At 42.0% G+C, this 14,435-nt stretch overlaps 1 protein-coding gene across 1 annotated transcript; it reads right to left on the bottom strand.

Moving 5' to 3' along the window:
• Positions 1 to 8,340: 8,340 nt before the first annotated feature.
• Positions 8,341 to 8,835, bottom strand: LOC138906181 (uncharacterized). The gene has a single exon (XM_070194706.1). It carries the CDS (start codon positions 8,833 to 8,835, stop codon positions 8,341 to 8,343), a length of 495 nt encoding a protein of 164 aa, XP_070050807.1.
• Positions 8,836 to 14,435: the final 5,600 nt, after the last annotated feature.

The raw sequence follows: 14,435 nt of genomic DNA, 5'->3' as shown, positions 1-14,435 counted from the left end.
CAACTAACTTACCGTAAATTAGAACAGACAGTAAAAATTAATTGTTGCACTACAACCCACACATTTTTCAGTGAGACCGATAATAGTAATTATGAATACTGGTGAAATAATTAATCAAACGAAACATACCACAGAATGAAATTCTTCTGGTACGAACTCTCAGAAAGAGATATTCCTTTGATGATTTAAACGTATAATCACGATATGTACCGACCAAATTGAGGCATTTTTCGACTTTATAAATTGATGATTCATTTATTTATAGTTGTAAGAGAAAATTATGACTATCAAATGAGCTAATTAGATCAAGCTGGTTGAATAAGAGTACAATTATGACCCAACTCATCAAAATTTGTTTGGATTAATAAGGTGTTTGGCTAAGCTTATAAGCTGATCGAACTGGCTTATAAGTACCTTTTGGCTTATCTACGCGTTTGGTAAACACTCAAAGTGCTTATAAGCCAAGTATTTATAAGCTAAAATCATCCATAAGTCATAAGTTGGTCACTCCCAACTTATGTGTATACGGTTAAAATCGGGCTCATCCGATTTTACTATTTGACTGAGACCGGGAGGTTGCATCGAAGGATGGCCTGGTAACGGAACAGACTAAATCACGAGGATAAGGTACCGAGTTCAGAATCGAGGTACCTGTCGAGATCGAGGCTAGCAGCGATCGAAGCCAAATGAGACAGACATCGAGCAAGATCGAAGATAACACAATAACAGAAAGGCGAGATATCCGTGACTGGTCTAGGATCATGGCGTAAATCTTAGAACGGATCAAATCAGAAACGGTTAATTAACTAATCACGAGATTTTCTTCTGTAATTAGAATTATACCATAAGTGAAATTCCTCTACTATTTGGGGGAGGGGGGTTTCTATTTGGGGGGAGGGGGGTCTAATCATTTGTAATACACATTGTTCACAGATATCAAAGCAATATAATTCTCTTTCTCGTTTATACTATTGTTCATCAGCTTGTTATATTTTAATTGTTCTTACATCAACCAGTTTGAGGGAATCCAAACTCGAGGGCTGAGTTCCATTCTAACACTGGTTTGCTTTACTTTATAGTTCATTTCTATTATTAATCTTCATATTTATCAATTGGTATTAAGTGAAATCACGTGTCCTTAGAACCAAGTTTAATTGTTATTCAATTTTAAGGGCAAACAGTTTGGCGCCCACCGTGAGGTCAAGGATAATAGTGATTTCTTAATACTGATTCTGATAACACACACTGCTTTACACTTGTTCTCATAAGAATCTTTATTTTCAGGATAAACATGTCAAACTCACAAGCAGCGCCTACACATGGTGACAACGACCTCGGATTTCACGGGAAAAATGACAATATAGCCGCACCAGGGATCGAGGCACGTCAGGCCAACCTCGAGGGAGCACCAATTGCAAATCCCGTCGATGTGAGTTCACATGTCACCCTAAATGCAAATTTGGGCATTGATATCGAAGGTAGCGTACGCAGGGAAGTTCGATCAGGTAGTCGAGGTATGCAGGGCGGAGAAGATGGTGGAGTTAACCTCCAATTGATATTCGAAATGTTGCAGGCTCAACAAGCCGCTATAGAACAACTACAAAATTAGCATTGAACACTGAGTAGGATCGAACTAGAAGTCGTCCACAAGACCGAACCTGTGCCGGAAAGGTCGAACGCCAACGAATCGGGGACTGACCCCGCCATTATAAAAATTATGGAGGAGCTCACTAAACGGATTGAATCGGGAGAAAAGAAAATCAAGGCAAATGACAAGAAAGTAAAGACATACAACTCCCGGATTAACCAAATACCGGGGGCACCGCCGATTCTAAAGGGTATGGATTCAAAGAAATTCGTACAGAAACCCTTCTCTCCATGTGCGGCTCCAAAACCCATTCCGAAGAAACTCTGAATGCCAGAAATTCCTAAGTACAATGGGACAACCGACCCTAATGAGCATGTCACTTATTATACATGCGCAATAAAAGGGAATGACTTGGAAAATGATGAGATTGAATCTTTTCTACTGAAGAAATTTGGAGAAACCTTGTTGAAAGGAGCAATGATATGGTACCACAATTTGCCGCCTAATTCTATCGATTCCTTCGCCATGCTTGCAGACTCCTTCGTAAAGGCACATGCCAGAGCAATAAAGGTTGCGACTAGGAAGTCGGACCTCTTCAAGGTGAAACAAAAAGACAACGAAATGTTGAGGGAATTCGTATCTCGGTTCCAGATAGAATGCATGGAACTACCACCGGTCACAGACGATTGGGCTGTTCAAGCCTTTACTCAAGGTTTGAACGAACGAAGTTCGGTGGCATTACGACAGCTAAAGCAGAATTTAATTGAATATCCAGCGGTAACCTGGGCCGATGTACATAATCGGTACCAGTCAAAGATCAGGGTCGAGGATGATCAATTGGGAACCCCTTCCAGTTCCGTTTATCCAAACAGGCCTGTCGGCAGAACTCAAAGGGATATCGACAGAGAACCCTGGTCGAACAGAGATCGGTATCAACCATACAACGCAGATCGTAGAAACAACGGCCCAGGATGCAATCCAATCTGAAATAATCGGAGGAACGATCGAGGACAGATCTCTTGAGGGCTCATGAGCAAAAGTGGCTTCGATAAACATGCCGATCCCACAGAAGCACCACGATTATCAGAATACAACTTCAGCATCGACGCATCAGGTATTGTGTCAGCCATTGGGATAATCAAAGATACTAGATGGCCCAGACCCCTACAAACTGATCCATCCCAAAGAAACCCTAATCAAATATGCAAATACTATAGTACACATGGTCATAGAACTGAAGACTGCAGACAACTAAGGGAGGAAGTGGCCCGTCAATTCAACGAGGGTCACCTTCGAGAATTCTTGAGCGACCGAGCTAAAAACCATTTCAGAGACAGGGATGCAAATAGGAAAAATGAGCAGGAAGAACCACATCACGTGATTCACATGATCGTTGGTGGGGTCAATATTCCACAAGGGCCCGTGTTCAAACACACTAAAGTATTAATCACCAGGGAAAAATGAACTCGAGACTCTATGCCAGAAGGCACTTTATCATTCAATGATGAGGAAGCAGAAGGGATCTCACAACCCCACAATGATACTTTGGTAATCTCTATCCTTATGAATAAAATTCAGGTTAAACGTGTTTTAATTAATCTATGAAGCTCGGCCAATATTATTCGATCGAGGGTCGTAGAGCAGCTCGGCCTACAAGATCAGACCGTACCCACAACTCGGATTCTCAATGGCTTTAACATGGCGAGTGAAACAACAAAAGGTGAAATCATCCTACCAGTAAATGTAGCCGGAACTATTCAAGAAACAAAGTTCTATATGATCGAGGGCGATATGAGATACAACGCACTGCTCGGAAGACCTTGCATTCACAACATGAGGGCGGTCCCCTCAACCCTTCACCAAATGTTGAAGTTCCCAACACCAGATGGAGTAAAAACGGTGTATGGGGAACAACATATTGCCGAAGAGATGTTCGAGGTCGACAAAGTAATACCGGTATCGGTGCTTTCGTAAACATAGGGATCAGAGTCAAAAGAAAAACAGGAAGCTAAATAGCAACCACAACCACCAGCCTCGACTCAGTCGGAGAAGTAGAGAACGGACGAGGACGATGACTACTGGACCCCTCGATCCTTCATAAACCCCGAGGATTCTGACCTCACCAAATCGACAGTCGAAGAGCTGGAGCAAGTCATACTGATCGAGCATCTACCCAATCGAAAGGTATACCTGGGTACGGGGTTAACCCCCGAGCTCAAGGAAAAACTCATTAAATTTCTTATCAATAATATGGATTGTTTTGCTTGGTTCCACCTATATATGACAGGGATCCCGCCGGAGATCACCACACATAGACTGAGCTTGGACCCGAAGTTTCGTCAGGTAAAACAAAAGAGAAGGCCCCACTCCGAGGTAAAACATGCATTCATTAAGGACGAGGTAGCCAAACTTCTCAAAATAGGATCCATTCGGGAAGTAAAATATCTCGAATCGTTGGCAAACGTAGTCGTAGTCCCTAAAAAGGGAAATAAACTTAGAATGTACGTAGACTATAAAGATTTAAACAAAGCATGTCCTAAAGAGTCTTTTCCTCTGCCAAATATCGACCACATGATCGATGCCACGGCCAGCCACGAGATCCTTAGTTTTCTCGATGCCTACTCCGGATACAATCAAATATAAATGAACCCGGAGGATCAGGAAAAGACTTCATTCATCACTAAGTACCACACCTATTGTTATAATGTAATGCCATTTGGACTAAAAAATGCTGATGCCACTTATCAACGCTTAGTAAATCGAATGTTCGAAGAACAAATAGGTAAATCAATAGAGGTTTATATTGATGATATGCTAGTTAAGTCCCTGCGAGTAGAGGACCATTTGACACATTTGCAGGAGACCTTCGATATACTAAGGAAATACTACATGAAACTCAACCCGGAGAAATATGCATTCGGGGTCGGCTCAGGCAAGTTCCTCGGCTTTATGGTATCAAATCGAGGGATCAAAATCAACCCTGATAAGATCAAGGCAATTGAAGACGTCACAGTCGTGGACAATGTTAAGGCCGTACAAAGATTAACAGGGCGCATAGCCGCCCTAGGCCGATTCATCTCGAGGTCTTCAGATAGAAGTCACAGGTTCTTCTCACTGCTCAAAAATAAGAACAATTTTGCATGGACCTCGGAATGCCAACAAGCATTGAAAGAATTAAAGCGGTACCTCTTGAGCCTGCCACTGCTTCATACTCTGAAAGCGGACGAGCAACTCTACTTGTACTTAGCAGTCTCGAAAATCACGGTAAGTGGGGTGCTATTTCGAGAAGAGCAAGGTACGTAATTTTCTGTTTACTATGTTAGTTGAACTTTAGGTGAGGTCGAGACCCGGTACCCACACTTAGAAAAATTAGCGTTTTCCCTAATAAGCGCCTCTAGGAAATTAAAAGCATCTTTTTAGTGTCACCCAATCAGTGTGGTGACTACTTATCCCCTTCACAATATTTTGCATAAGCCCGAACTTTCGGGCCGATTGGCTAAATGGGCCGTCAAAATCAGTGGGTACGATATCAAGTATCGACCCCGAACGGCCATCAAGTCTCAAATCTTAGCAAACTTGGTGGCCGACTTTACGCCATCCCTCGTACCCGTGGTCGAAAAGGAACTATTATTAAAGTCGGGTACATCATCGGAGGTGTGGACCCTCTTCACAGACGGTGCTTCAAACGTGAAGGGGTCCGAGCTAGGCATCGTCTTGAAGCCTCCCACGGGTAATACAATTAGACAAGCTATCAAAACTTCCAAGTTAACTAACAATGAGGCCGAGTATTAGGCCATGATTGCAGGTCTCGAGCTAGCTAAAGTTTTGGGAGCAGAGGTCATCGAGGCCAAATGTGACTCCCTGCTTGTGGTAAACCAAGTCAACACAACCTTCGAGGTTCGAGAAGATCGAATGCAGAGGTACTTGGACAAACTACAGGTGACTCTACATCGGTTTAAAGAATGGACCCTATAACATGTGCCTCGAGAACAAAACAGCGAGGCTGATTTCCTTGCAAATTTGGGGTCATCAGTCGAAGACAACGAGATTAGCTTGGGGACTGTCATACAACTTTCAAGGCCAGTAATCGAAGAAGGCCATGCCGAAATCAACTCTACAAGTCAGACCTGGGATTGGAGGAACAAATATATCGAGTGCCTAAAGAACGGGAAGCTTCCATCGGATCCTAAGGAATCGAGGACTCTACGTACGAAAGCCGCACGATTCACATTGGCCGAAGATGGAACACTATATAGAAGGATGTTCGATGGACCATTGGCAATATGTTTGGGACCAGGAGATTCCAACTACGTCCTACGAGAAATCCACGAGGGCACCTGCAAAAATCATTCCGGTGCCGAATCATTGGTTCATAAAGTCATCAGAGCAGGATACTATTGGGCCGAAATAGAAAAGGATACAAAAGAATTTGTTCGAAAGTGCGACAAATGTCAAAGGTATGCGCTGATGATTCACCAACCCGGAGAGCAACTCCACTCAGTCTTATCCCCATGGCCATTCATGAAATGGGAAATGGATATCGTCGGCCCTCTACCATCGGCCCTAGGTAAAGCTAAATGTATTTTGTTTATGATTGACTATTTCTCTAAGTGGGTTGAAGCACAGGCTTTCGAGAAAATTAGAGAGAAAGAAGTCATAGACTTCATCTGGGACCATATTATATGCCGATTCGGGATGCCTGCCGAGATCGTATGCGACAATGGAAAGCAATTCGTCGGTAGCAAAGTGACAAAGTTTCTCGAAGATCACAAAATAAAAAGGATCCTGTCGACGCCATATCATCCTAGTAGGAACGGATAGGCCGAATCGACAAACAAGACCATCATTCAAAATCTAAAGAAAAGATTGGACGACGCTAAGGGAAAATAGAGAGAAATGTTTTCCGAAGTCCTTTGGGCGTATCGAACAACGTCAAAATCCAATACGGGGGCAACACCGTTCTCTTTAGTATATGGCACCGAAGCTCTGATCCCGGTTGAAGTCATGGAACCTAGCATCAGATTTTGATATACAACGAAAGAGTCAAATCACGAGGCTATGAATATAAGCCTCAAATTGCAAGATGAAAAATGGGAAGCCGCCCTCGTTCGAATGGCCGCACAGAAACAACAGATCAAAAGGTACTACAATCGAAGAGCCAATCTTCGGCACTTTAAAATTGGGGACTTGGTTCTGAGGAAGATCACCCTTAACACTCGAGACCCAAACGAAGGAAAACTTGGCCCGCACTGGGAGGGACCGTATCAGGTCCTCGATATCATCGAAAATGGATCCTACAAACTTGGCACGATGAACGACGAATAATTACCAAATAATTGGAACATATCACTCCTCATACAATATTACTGCTAAGGTACGACCTTCTCCATTTTCGTTTATATTTTATACTAACCATTTACAGGTGTTTAATCGAAGACACCAAAGGATTCTTCAAACACAAAGTCTTTAGGTCTGAAAGCACGCGTTGCACTCTTTTTCCCTTAGACTGGTTTTTGTCCCAAATGGGTTTTTCCGGCGAGGTTTTTAATGAGGAAACCATTGTTCATGCTAACTTAGAGCAATTCAACAATATCCGAGGCTCCTTTACAATCAACCTCGAATACTGGGGGGAATCACCCTCGGGTTGTTACAAGGAAAATACTTCGTGTCGACAGAGTCTCGATAGGTAAAGGACCAAACGGTTAAATAAACTATGTCCATGTAGATTACTCAAGCCCTAATGGCAAAACATGTATGCATGTATAAACTATTAAAAGAAGTATTTTTCCTTACCAGATGTTCCATGCCTTAGCGAAATTTATACTTTACAATTTCATACTTATGATCTATTGTGAAAACTGGCTTAAGGGCCGATCACAACTGAAGTTCAAACAATTTACCTTATACTCGGGGACTGCCGTCCAAACAATTGACATGAATGAATTACTAAACCTCGAAATCGTAAGACCTTAAAAAGGCAATCCTTAATTTTATAGGCCATGGCCACCCCACTCGGGGACTGACACACGAGTTCGAAGTATAGCAGGGAAATAAGCCTAAGGGGCAAATCCCAAACGAAAGGCTACGGCCAAATTAACAAGGTTCGGAGACGTCCGAATTCCGTTATGAAACAGGTTTCAAATATTCTCATAAACCGGTTAAAAAGGGCAACCCTCGACTAAATTACTAAGGGTCTCGATAATATCGACCCTTGAAAAACCCTAAGGGGTAGCGAATTGTTCGAACTCCCGGACAATTTTGTGCTAAGGCATAACAAAGCAAAGGATTTCGATAACACCAATCCTCGAAAAACGTAATGGGTACAAATGTATCTCGTGCTAAGGCATGAAAAAATTTTATAATTAATTTTTCAAGCCAAAAAAGGGGAAAAGCCATTCTTTTGAGGCCATATAGGCCTAATTCAAGAGCCTAAGGGCCATTTTATTTTTTGAGTTCGAGAAATTGTCCTTACTTACTAAAACCTAAGGGTCACTCTACTTCGAGTTCGAGAAAGTACTCATTTGATTTTAAAGACTACACTGGTCCGACTTCGGTCTAGTTGCCTAAAGTCCCAAACTTGTGAGCAAAATCTCCATAAGGCATGAAGGCATGAATGAAATAGAATTTTCACGAGGCAGAAAATAGAATAAAGACAAGTCAAAGAGAAAAAATATCTTTATCTATACGAAAATATTTACAAGGATCGATCAGGGTCCCGCACAAAAAATCAAAAAAGAAAAGGCCTAAGATTCCTAATTTTCCTCAGGGGAAGCTTCTTCTCTATCGAGGTACTCCCCATTCTCGGTCCCGCTCTTGCTGCCATCATCATCATTATCATCGGAAGAGGCCAGCGCTCTACCATCAGCTTTATGCTCTTTAACCTTTATTATCTCGTCGGTAAGATCGAAGCCTCGAGCATGGATCTCCTCGAGGGTTTCCCTCCGAGATTGGCATTTGGCGAGTTCAGCAATCCAATGTGCTCGTGTTTGAGCGGTCTCAGCTGCCTCTCTCGCTTGGACTTGAGCGGCTTCAGCATCGGCCTGGTAGACGGCCACGATCGCCTCTGCCTCGGCCTTTGCCTTTTCGGCTTTAGATTTGGCCTTTGCAAGTTCGGAAACCAACCGAGCCTCGAGCTCCTCTATTGTCTTTGCCTGAGCGGAGCTCTTCTCCTTCATGCCTCGAAGCTGGCTTTTGACTGATGACAATTGGGCTCGAGCAATCTCTTTTTCAGCAACAAAGCGGTCCATACTTTCTTTCCACCCCAAGGTCTCCGCCTTCATCATGTTGACCTCCTTGCGAAACTGCTCGATCCTCTCGACCTTCTATTGCAGCCATGAGATTGAAATGTTAGCCATTGTTCCCAAATCGAGCTCATGAGCTTTTAAGATTTTTATTACCTTCTCGATCAGGTTGATCTGATCTTGGTGAGCCTTGGCTAACTCGACTCGAAAGTCCTTGATCTCCTCTTCTTTTTGCCCACTGAGAAGTTTAAGGGCATTTCTCTCCTCTGTGAGCCCTCTGCGGTCGGCCTCACATCAGCTCAGCTCTGCTTGGGACTTTGAAAACGCCTCCTGATGGAGTGCCAAAGCCTATACGGAAAAAAGAAAGGAAATTAGAGAGGAAGAGAAGAAATAAACTAAGTATGATATCGACAAAGGGAGTTGAGACTCACCCGATTCAAGGCTAGTTGAGCCTCATCGAGGAGACTCGATGCTTCACTCAGGTCAGTAGCATCCTTGACCCCGATAAAGTAACCACGGAAGGGGTCCTCCCCTCCATGGGCCCCGTCTACTTCGAGGAGTCCTCGTAGCTTGGGCCTCCCGGATTGCCTCCTCGGAAAATGCAAGGAGAATCGGCGAGTCTCCAATATCTATTGCCCCAAGTGAGCCACTTGGGGCGTTCTCCTTGCTGCGAAGGGCCTCGGAGCCAGCCCCTTCAGATATACCCGCCTTTTGCTCATCTTGGCGGGAGGCATCTTCGATCTTCGACGACTTGGGGACTTTTCCCGAGTCCTTTAACAAGACCCCCTCAGCTCGAGGAGGAATCTCCTCAACCACCACCAACTCAGCGGCTTTTGGGGCCTCGATGGTTTTCTACACTCGGGCCACCAGTTCCGAGCCATCGTCTTCATCTTCTTCTTCTTCCTCCCTTAGCCGTTGAATCACATCTGCAGGCAGGGCAACAGTGTCTTTCTTCTGCTTACGAACCGGATTCTTCTTAGGCTTTGGATCCTCGGAGGTTGAGGTCCTTTTCCTCTTCTTATCCTTCGACGGCTTCGGAACCAGGGTCGAAGTCTTCTCCTCACCAGACGGGGGCCTCATGACCTCATCCTTGCCCAGGCCTGTACACGAGAAAATTGAATAAGTAGAAGAAGGGAATCTTAATCAAATCATCAAATACACAAAAAGTGGGCTTACCATGATTCTTGGCCTCCTATTGGCCCTTTGCTAAATCGTGCCATGAGCGCTCGACATATCTAGAGATCGAGGCCAGGTTCCGAACCTAGCTCTCGAGGTCGAGAATCGCACGGGGCATCCAAGCGATCGCTACATCATGGAAAAAGACATCAATGAGAAATGATAAAGGAACAAATAATACATGGAAACTAACAGTGAGACGGTACTTACGATTCATGTTCCATTTCTCACGAAATGACATCTTCTCGGCTGGGATTAGGTCAAAAGTCCTCACTCGAATGAACCGGCCCATCCAGCCTCGATCCTTGTCCTCGTCTATGCTCGAGAACAACACTTTAGTAGCCCGACGTTGGAGTTTTATTAACCGGGCTATACAATCTGATAAGGTGATCGAGGGTGAAAGGGAGCCCCTCGACTTTGCTCACGAAGAATCGGAGTCGAATAACAATTCGCCAAAAGGAAGGATGGATTTGGCCTAGGGTTATTTGATATTAACAGCAAAAATCAACGATGACGGGGTCGAGGGGGCCCTGCGTGAAAGGGTAAGTGTAAACACTTAAAAACCCTTCCACATGGGTAATGATGTCTTCTTCGGGGGTCGGGATCACCACCTCTTTGCCCTCCCAGTTGCAGTCTTTCTTTACCTGCTTAAGGTATCCCTCAGTTATCGAGCATATATACCTCGATATTGGCTCGCATCTACCAGGAATCGACGAGGCTTTATCGGTCTTGAAATCGGAGTTTAGCGCGCACCCCCTAAGAATGCATTCCTCAAGACGGGGTTCCACCGGCATTTTCCCGCAGGCCGGTTGAGAAGATGAAGCAACTTCTTAAGAGATGTAAAAGCTTTGGAGATTAGAAGGAAGTGGAAGTAAAGTTTGAATCAATGAGGAATGGGTCTATTTATTGGATTCACGATGACGGTTCAAAGGCACTAGTGGCCGACCACCAACTGACACTCATTAATGACTTGGGGAACTGTACCGAAGGGACGTCTCGGTCACTCCCGTCACTTACGTCACGAGGATGACATCATGACAGGTCGAGGTAAAAAATCGAAGGCTCAATTCGTTTCTTGTCATTTCACTCTAAAAAATGAGGGGACTATCTGTATACGGTTAAAACCGGGCCCACCCGATTTTACTATTTGACCGAGACCGGGAGGTTGCATCGAAGGATGGCCTCGTAACGGAACAGACTAAATCACGAGGATAAGGTATCGAGTTCAGAATCGAGGTACCTGTCGAGATCGAGGCTAGTAGCGATCGAAGCCAAATGAGACAGACATCGAGCAAGATCGAAGATAGCACAATAACAGAAAGGCGAGATACCAATGACTGGTCGAGGATCATGGCATGAATCTCGGAATGGATCAAATCAGAAACGGTTAATTAGCTAATCATGGGATTTCCTTCTGTAATTAGAATTATACCATAAGTAAAATTCCTCTACTATTTAAAAGTGGTTCTAATCATTTATAACACACATTGTTCACATATATCAAAGCAATATAATTCTCTTTCTCGTTTATACTATTGTTCATCATCTTGTTATATTTTAATTGTTCTTACATCAACCAGTTCGAGAGTATCCAAACTCGAGGGTTGAGTTCCATTCTAACACTGATTTGATTTACTTTATAGGTTATTTCTGTTATTAATTTTCATATTTATCAATTGGTATTAAGTGAAATCATGTGTCCTTAGAACCACATTATAAGTTTAATTGTTATCCAATTTTAAGGGTAAACATTATGGTTTTTTAGCTTATAAGCACTTTTAGTTTGACCAATGCTTTTACTAGTTTATCCTTAATAATATTTTCTATTTCGCAAAATATTTTTCCCAAAATAAATTTTCTAACTTTCTTTTCATTCCATATTTGTTGTTCATCTTTTTCTTTACAAAAAAACTTTTTAATTTATAATCTTTTGTAAAGTTTTTAAGGATATTTTAGTCATTTTAATAAAAGAACAACTTATCTGCGTTTTTCTACTAAACACATCAACTGCTTATTATCAGTTTCAGTACTTATATCCAAACACGTAAATGCTTATTTAAAAACTTAGTTTCAGCATTAAAATATTTTTCAGCACTACAAGCATATCAACTATTTACAATCAACTAATCCAAGGGGCTCTAAATTTCATTCTTCATTTTTATTCTAGAGCAGGAGAATTATGTTTCTATATTAACCCAAATTGAGGCTTAATATTCAAACCGTGCCTACACTTTTCCCATTTAGCCAAAAATGTCGATATTGGCCACTTTGGGTTCGGTCAATTTTGTCATGACTCATATGTCACTTACCTACCTCGTCATAGTTGGATAATTTACACAATTATTGGCTAGTTTTGACACCCTACGAAAAAGAAATTGTTCAAAAAAAAAAAGAAGGTTTTCAGCATAAACACGAATAGTGTGTAAAAGAAATATTTACGTTATCAATGAAGTTTTACTGAAAATATGGTCATATCGCTAATTCCTAATCGCAATTATTCAAGATGTAAAGACTTATTGTCTTTTGTTTTACTATTAATAATATTAGCTGCTAGGTACTCTACCTATAGTGGAATATTAGCTAAAAAATCGCGATTATTCATATAGCTGATATCTAATTGCAGAGCCTGTTATTATTCTGTATTACTGTAATAAACAATTAAACTTTTTGAAAAAACAAAATAAAAATTTAGTAATACTTGTTTAACGAAATAGATTCTGAAAAACAAAAAAAATAGTATAGGAATAAATCGAGCCCACTGAATACATAGCGTGTCCTTAAGGAAATTATTCCCCTCAAGTACCCGAGGTGCTGGAATATATCCTCCCAGGATAGAACGATTTAACTCACCAGTGTATAGGTACTAAAACTCTGATGAACTGCGAACCACTCAATGGTCGTAAAACACACTGGAAAATATTGTGCAGAAGAAGAAGAAGAAGAAGCTTAGAAAATTTCGTAAGGAAAGATTCTGGGATTCAAACTCTATTTAAAGAGTTGCTGGCATTGTTTCTGAAAAGGTTTGCAACCTTTCAGAAACAGCCATGGCTGTTGGAAAAGGGGTGTTTGAAATATTACGGGAAAAATATAAAAATAATCCGGAAAAACGGGCCTGACCGAACCGGGTCGCGGGTCATGGGTTATTCCGGATTGAATTTTTCGTTAATTATTTAATTAATTAATTAAATAATTGAAAGGAATTTTGTCCAAAAAGATTAATCAATCAATCGATCTTTGACCAAATCTAAATTCAAATCAAATTCAAATCTGAAGCCGAAGCCGAAGCCGAAGCCGTAGCCGTAGCCAAAGCCGAATCCGAGCCGAGCGAGCGACGACGACGGCGGCGCGAGGCTTGCCTTTTTCTTAACTCTTTAAGAGCTAGAAGAAGAGAAATTATATATATACCCATCAAAAGCCTTTTCTTCCTCCGATATGGGACAAAGTCCCTTTCCCAAGGGAAACTCAAATATTTCATTTTTCCTCCATTTCTCATTCACCCTCTTTAAGTTACACAAGCTTAAAATCCCAACAATCCCCCACATGAATGGGGAATGGCTATAAAATAAATAAATGCACGGACGCGTGTGTGTTTTACATACAAGAATTAATTGCATCTGGATAAGTAGGTTTCCCTTTGACTTTCCGTAGTGAACTTATATTGGATATACTCGATCAATCGGTAGATTTGATATCTTTGAACCGTCGTGCTTTGTTGTATACCTAGACAACATAAGTCACACAATCAATCCTTAACCATCTATGGTTCTCACGGTTGTGTTCGTTTCAGCCATGAACACCGCCTGATTTCATGAGTGCTTAGAGAATGGGCCTTTACTTTCATTTCCCTTGAAGCGGTTTACACTTCACACTCACATAGGTGATTTCTAAATGTGTAATCCTATAGATACACTATCTGGTCATATCCTGCTAGACTTAGCAAATCATTAAAAAACCTTTAAGCTTTGTTGACTCATCAAAAAGTCTTAATGCTTTACCTCGATTTCTGAACATTGTCTTCATCACGAGAATGGGTTGAGTTATTTGACAATGTTGAACCGTCATTCATAACTTTGTTTGATCTCTTTGAACCTAGCTCGTGGGATCTCCAGTCTGCTAGGTAGAGTTACCGTCATGATGACTTGTCCTAGACCTTAACCCCATTCCCTTTGATGATCTTTCAACTGCCTCTCTAGATAGGCCTTTTGTAAGTGGATCCGACACGTTATCTCTTGACTTTATGTAGTTAATTGTTATAATACCACTAGAGAGTAGTTGTCTAATGGTATTATGTCTCCATCGTATATGACGAGATTTTCCGTTATACATAACGCTCCCTGCCCTGCCTATTGCCGCTTGACTACCACAATGTATACAAATAGGTGCCAAAGGTTTGGGCCAAAATGGAATATCTTCCAAGAAATTTCAAAGCC

Source organism: Nicotiana tomentosiformis, chromosome 2 (assembly GCF_000390325.3).
Source record: "Nicotiana tomentosiformis chromosome 2, ASM39032v3, whole genome shotgun sequence".
NCBI classification, from domain to species: Eukaryota; Viridiplantae; Streptophyta; class Magnoliopsida; order Solanales; family Solanaceae; genus Nicotiana; species Nicotiana tomentosiformis.
Note: the sequence above shows the minus strand (reverse complement) of the source record. Positions and strands in the feature narration are given on the sequence as shown.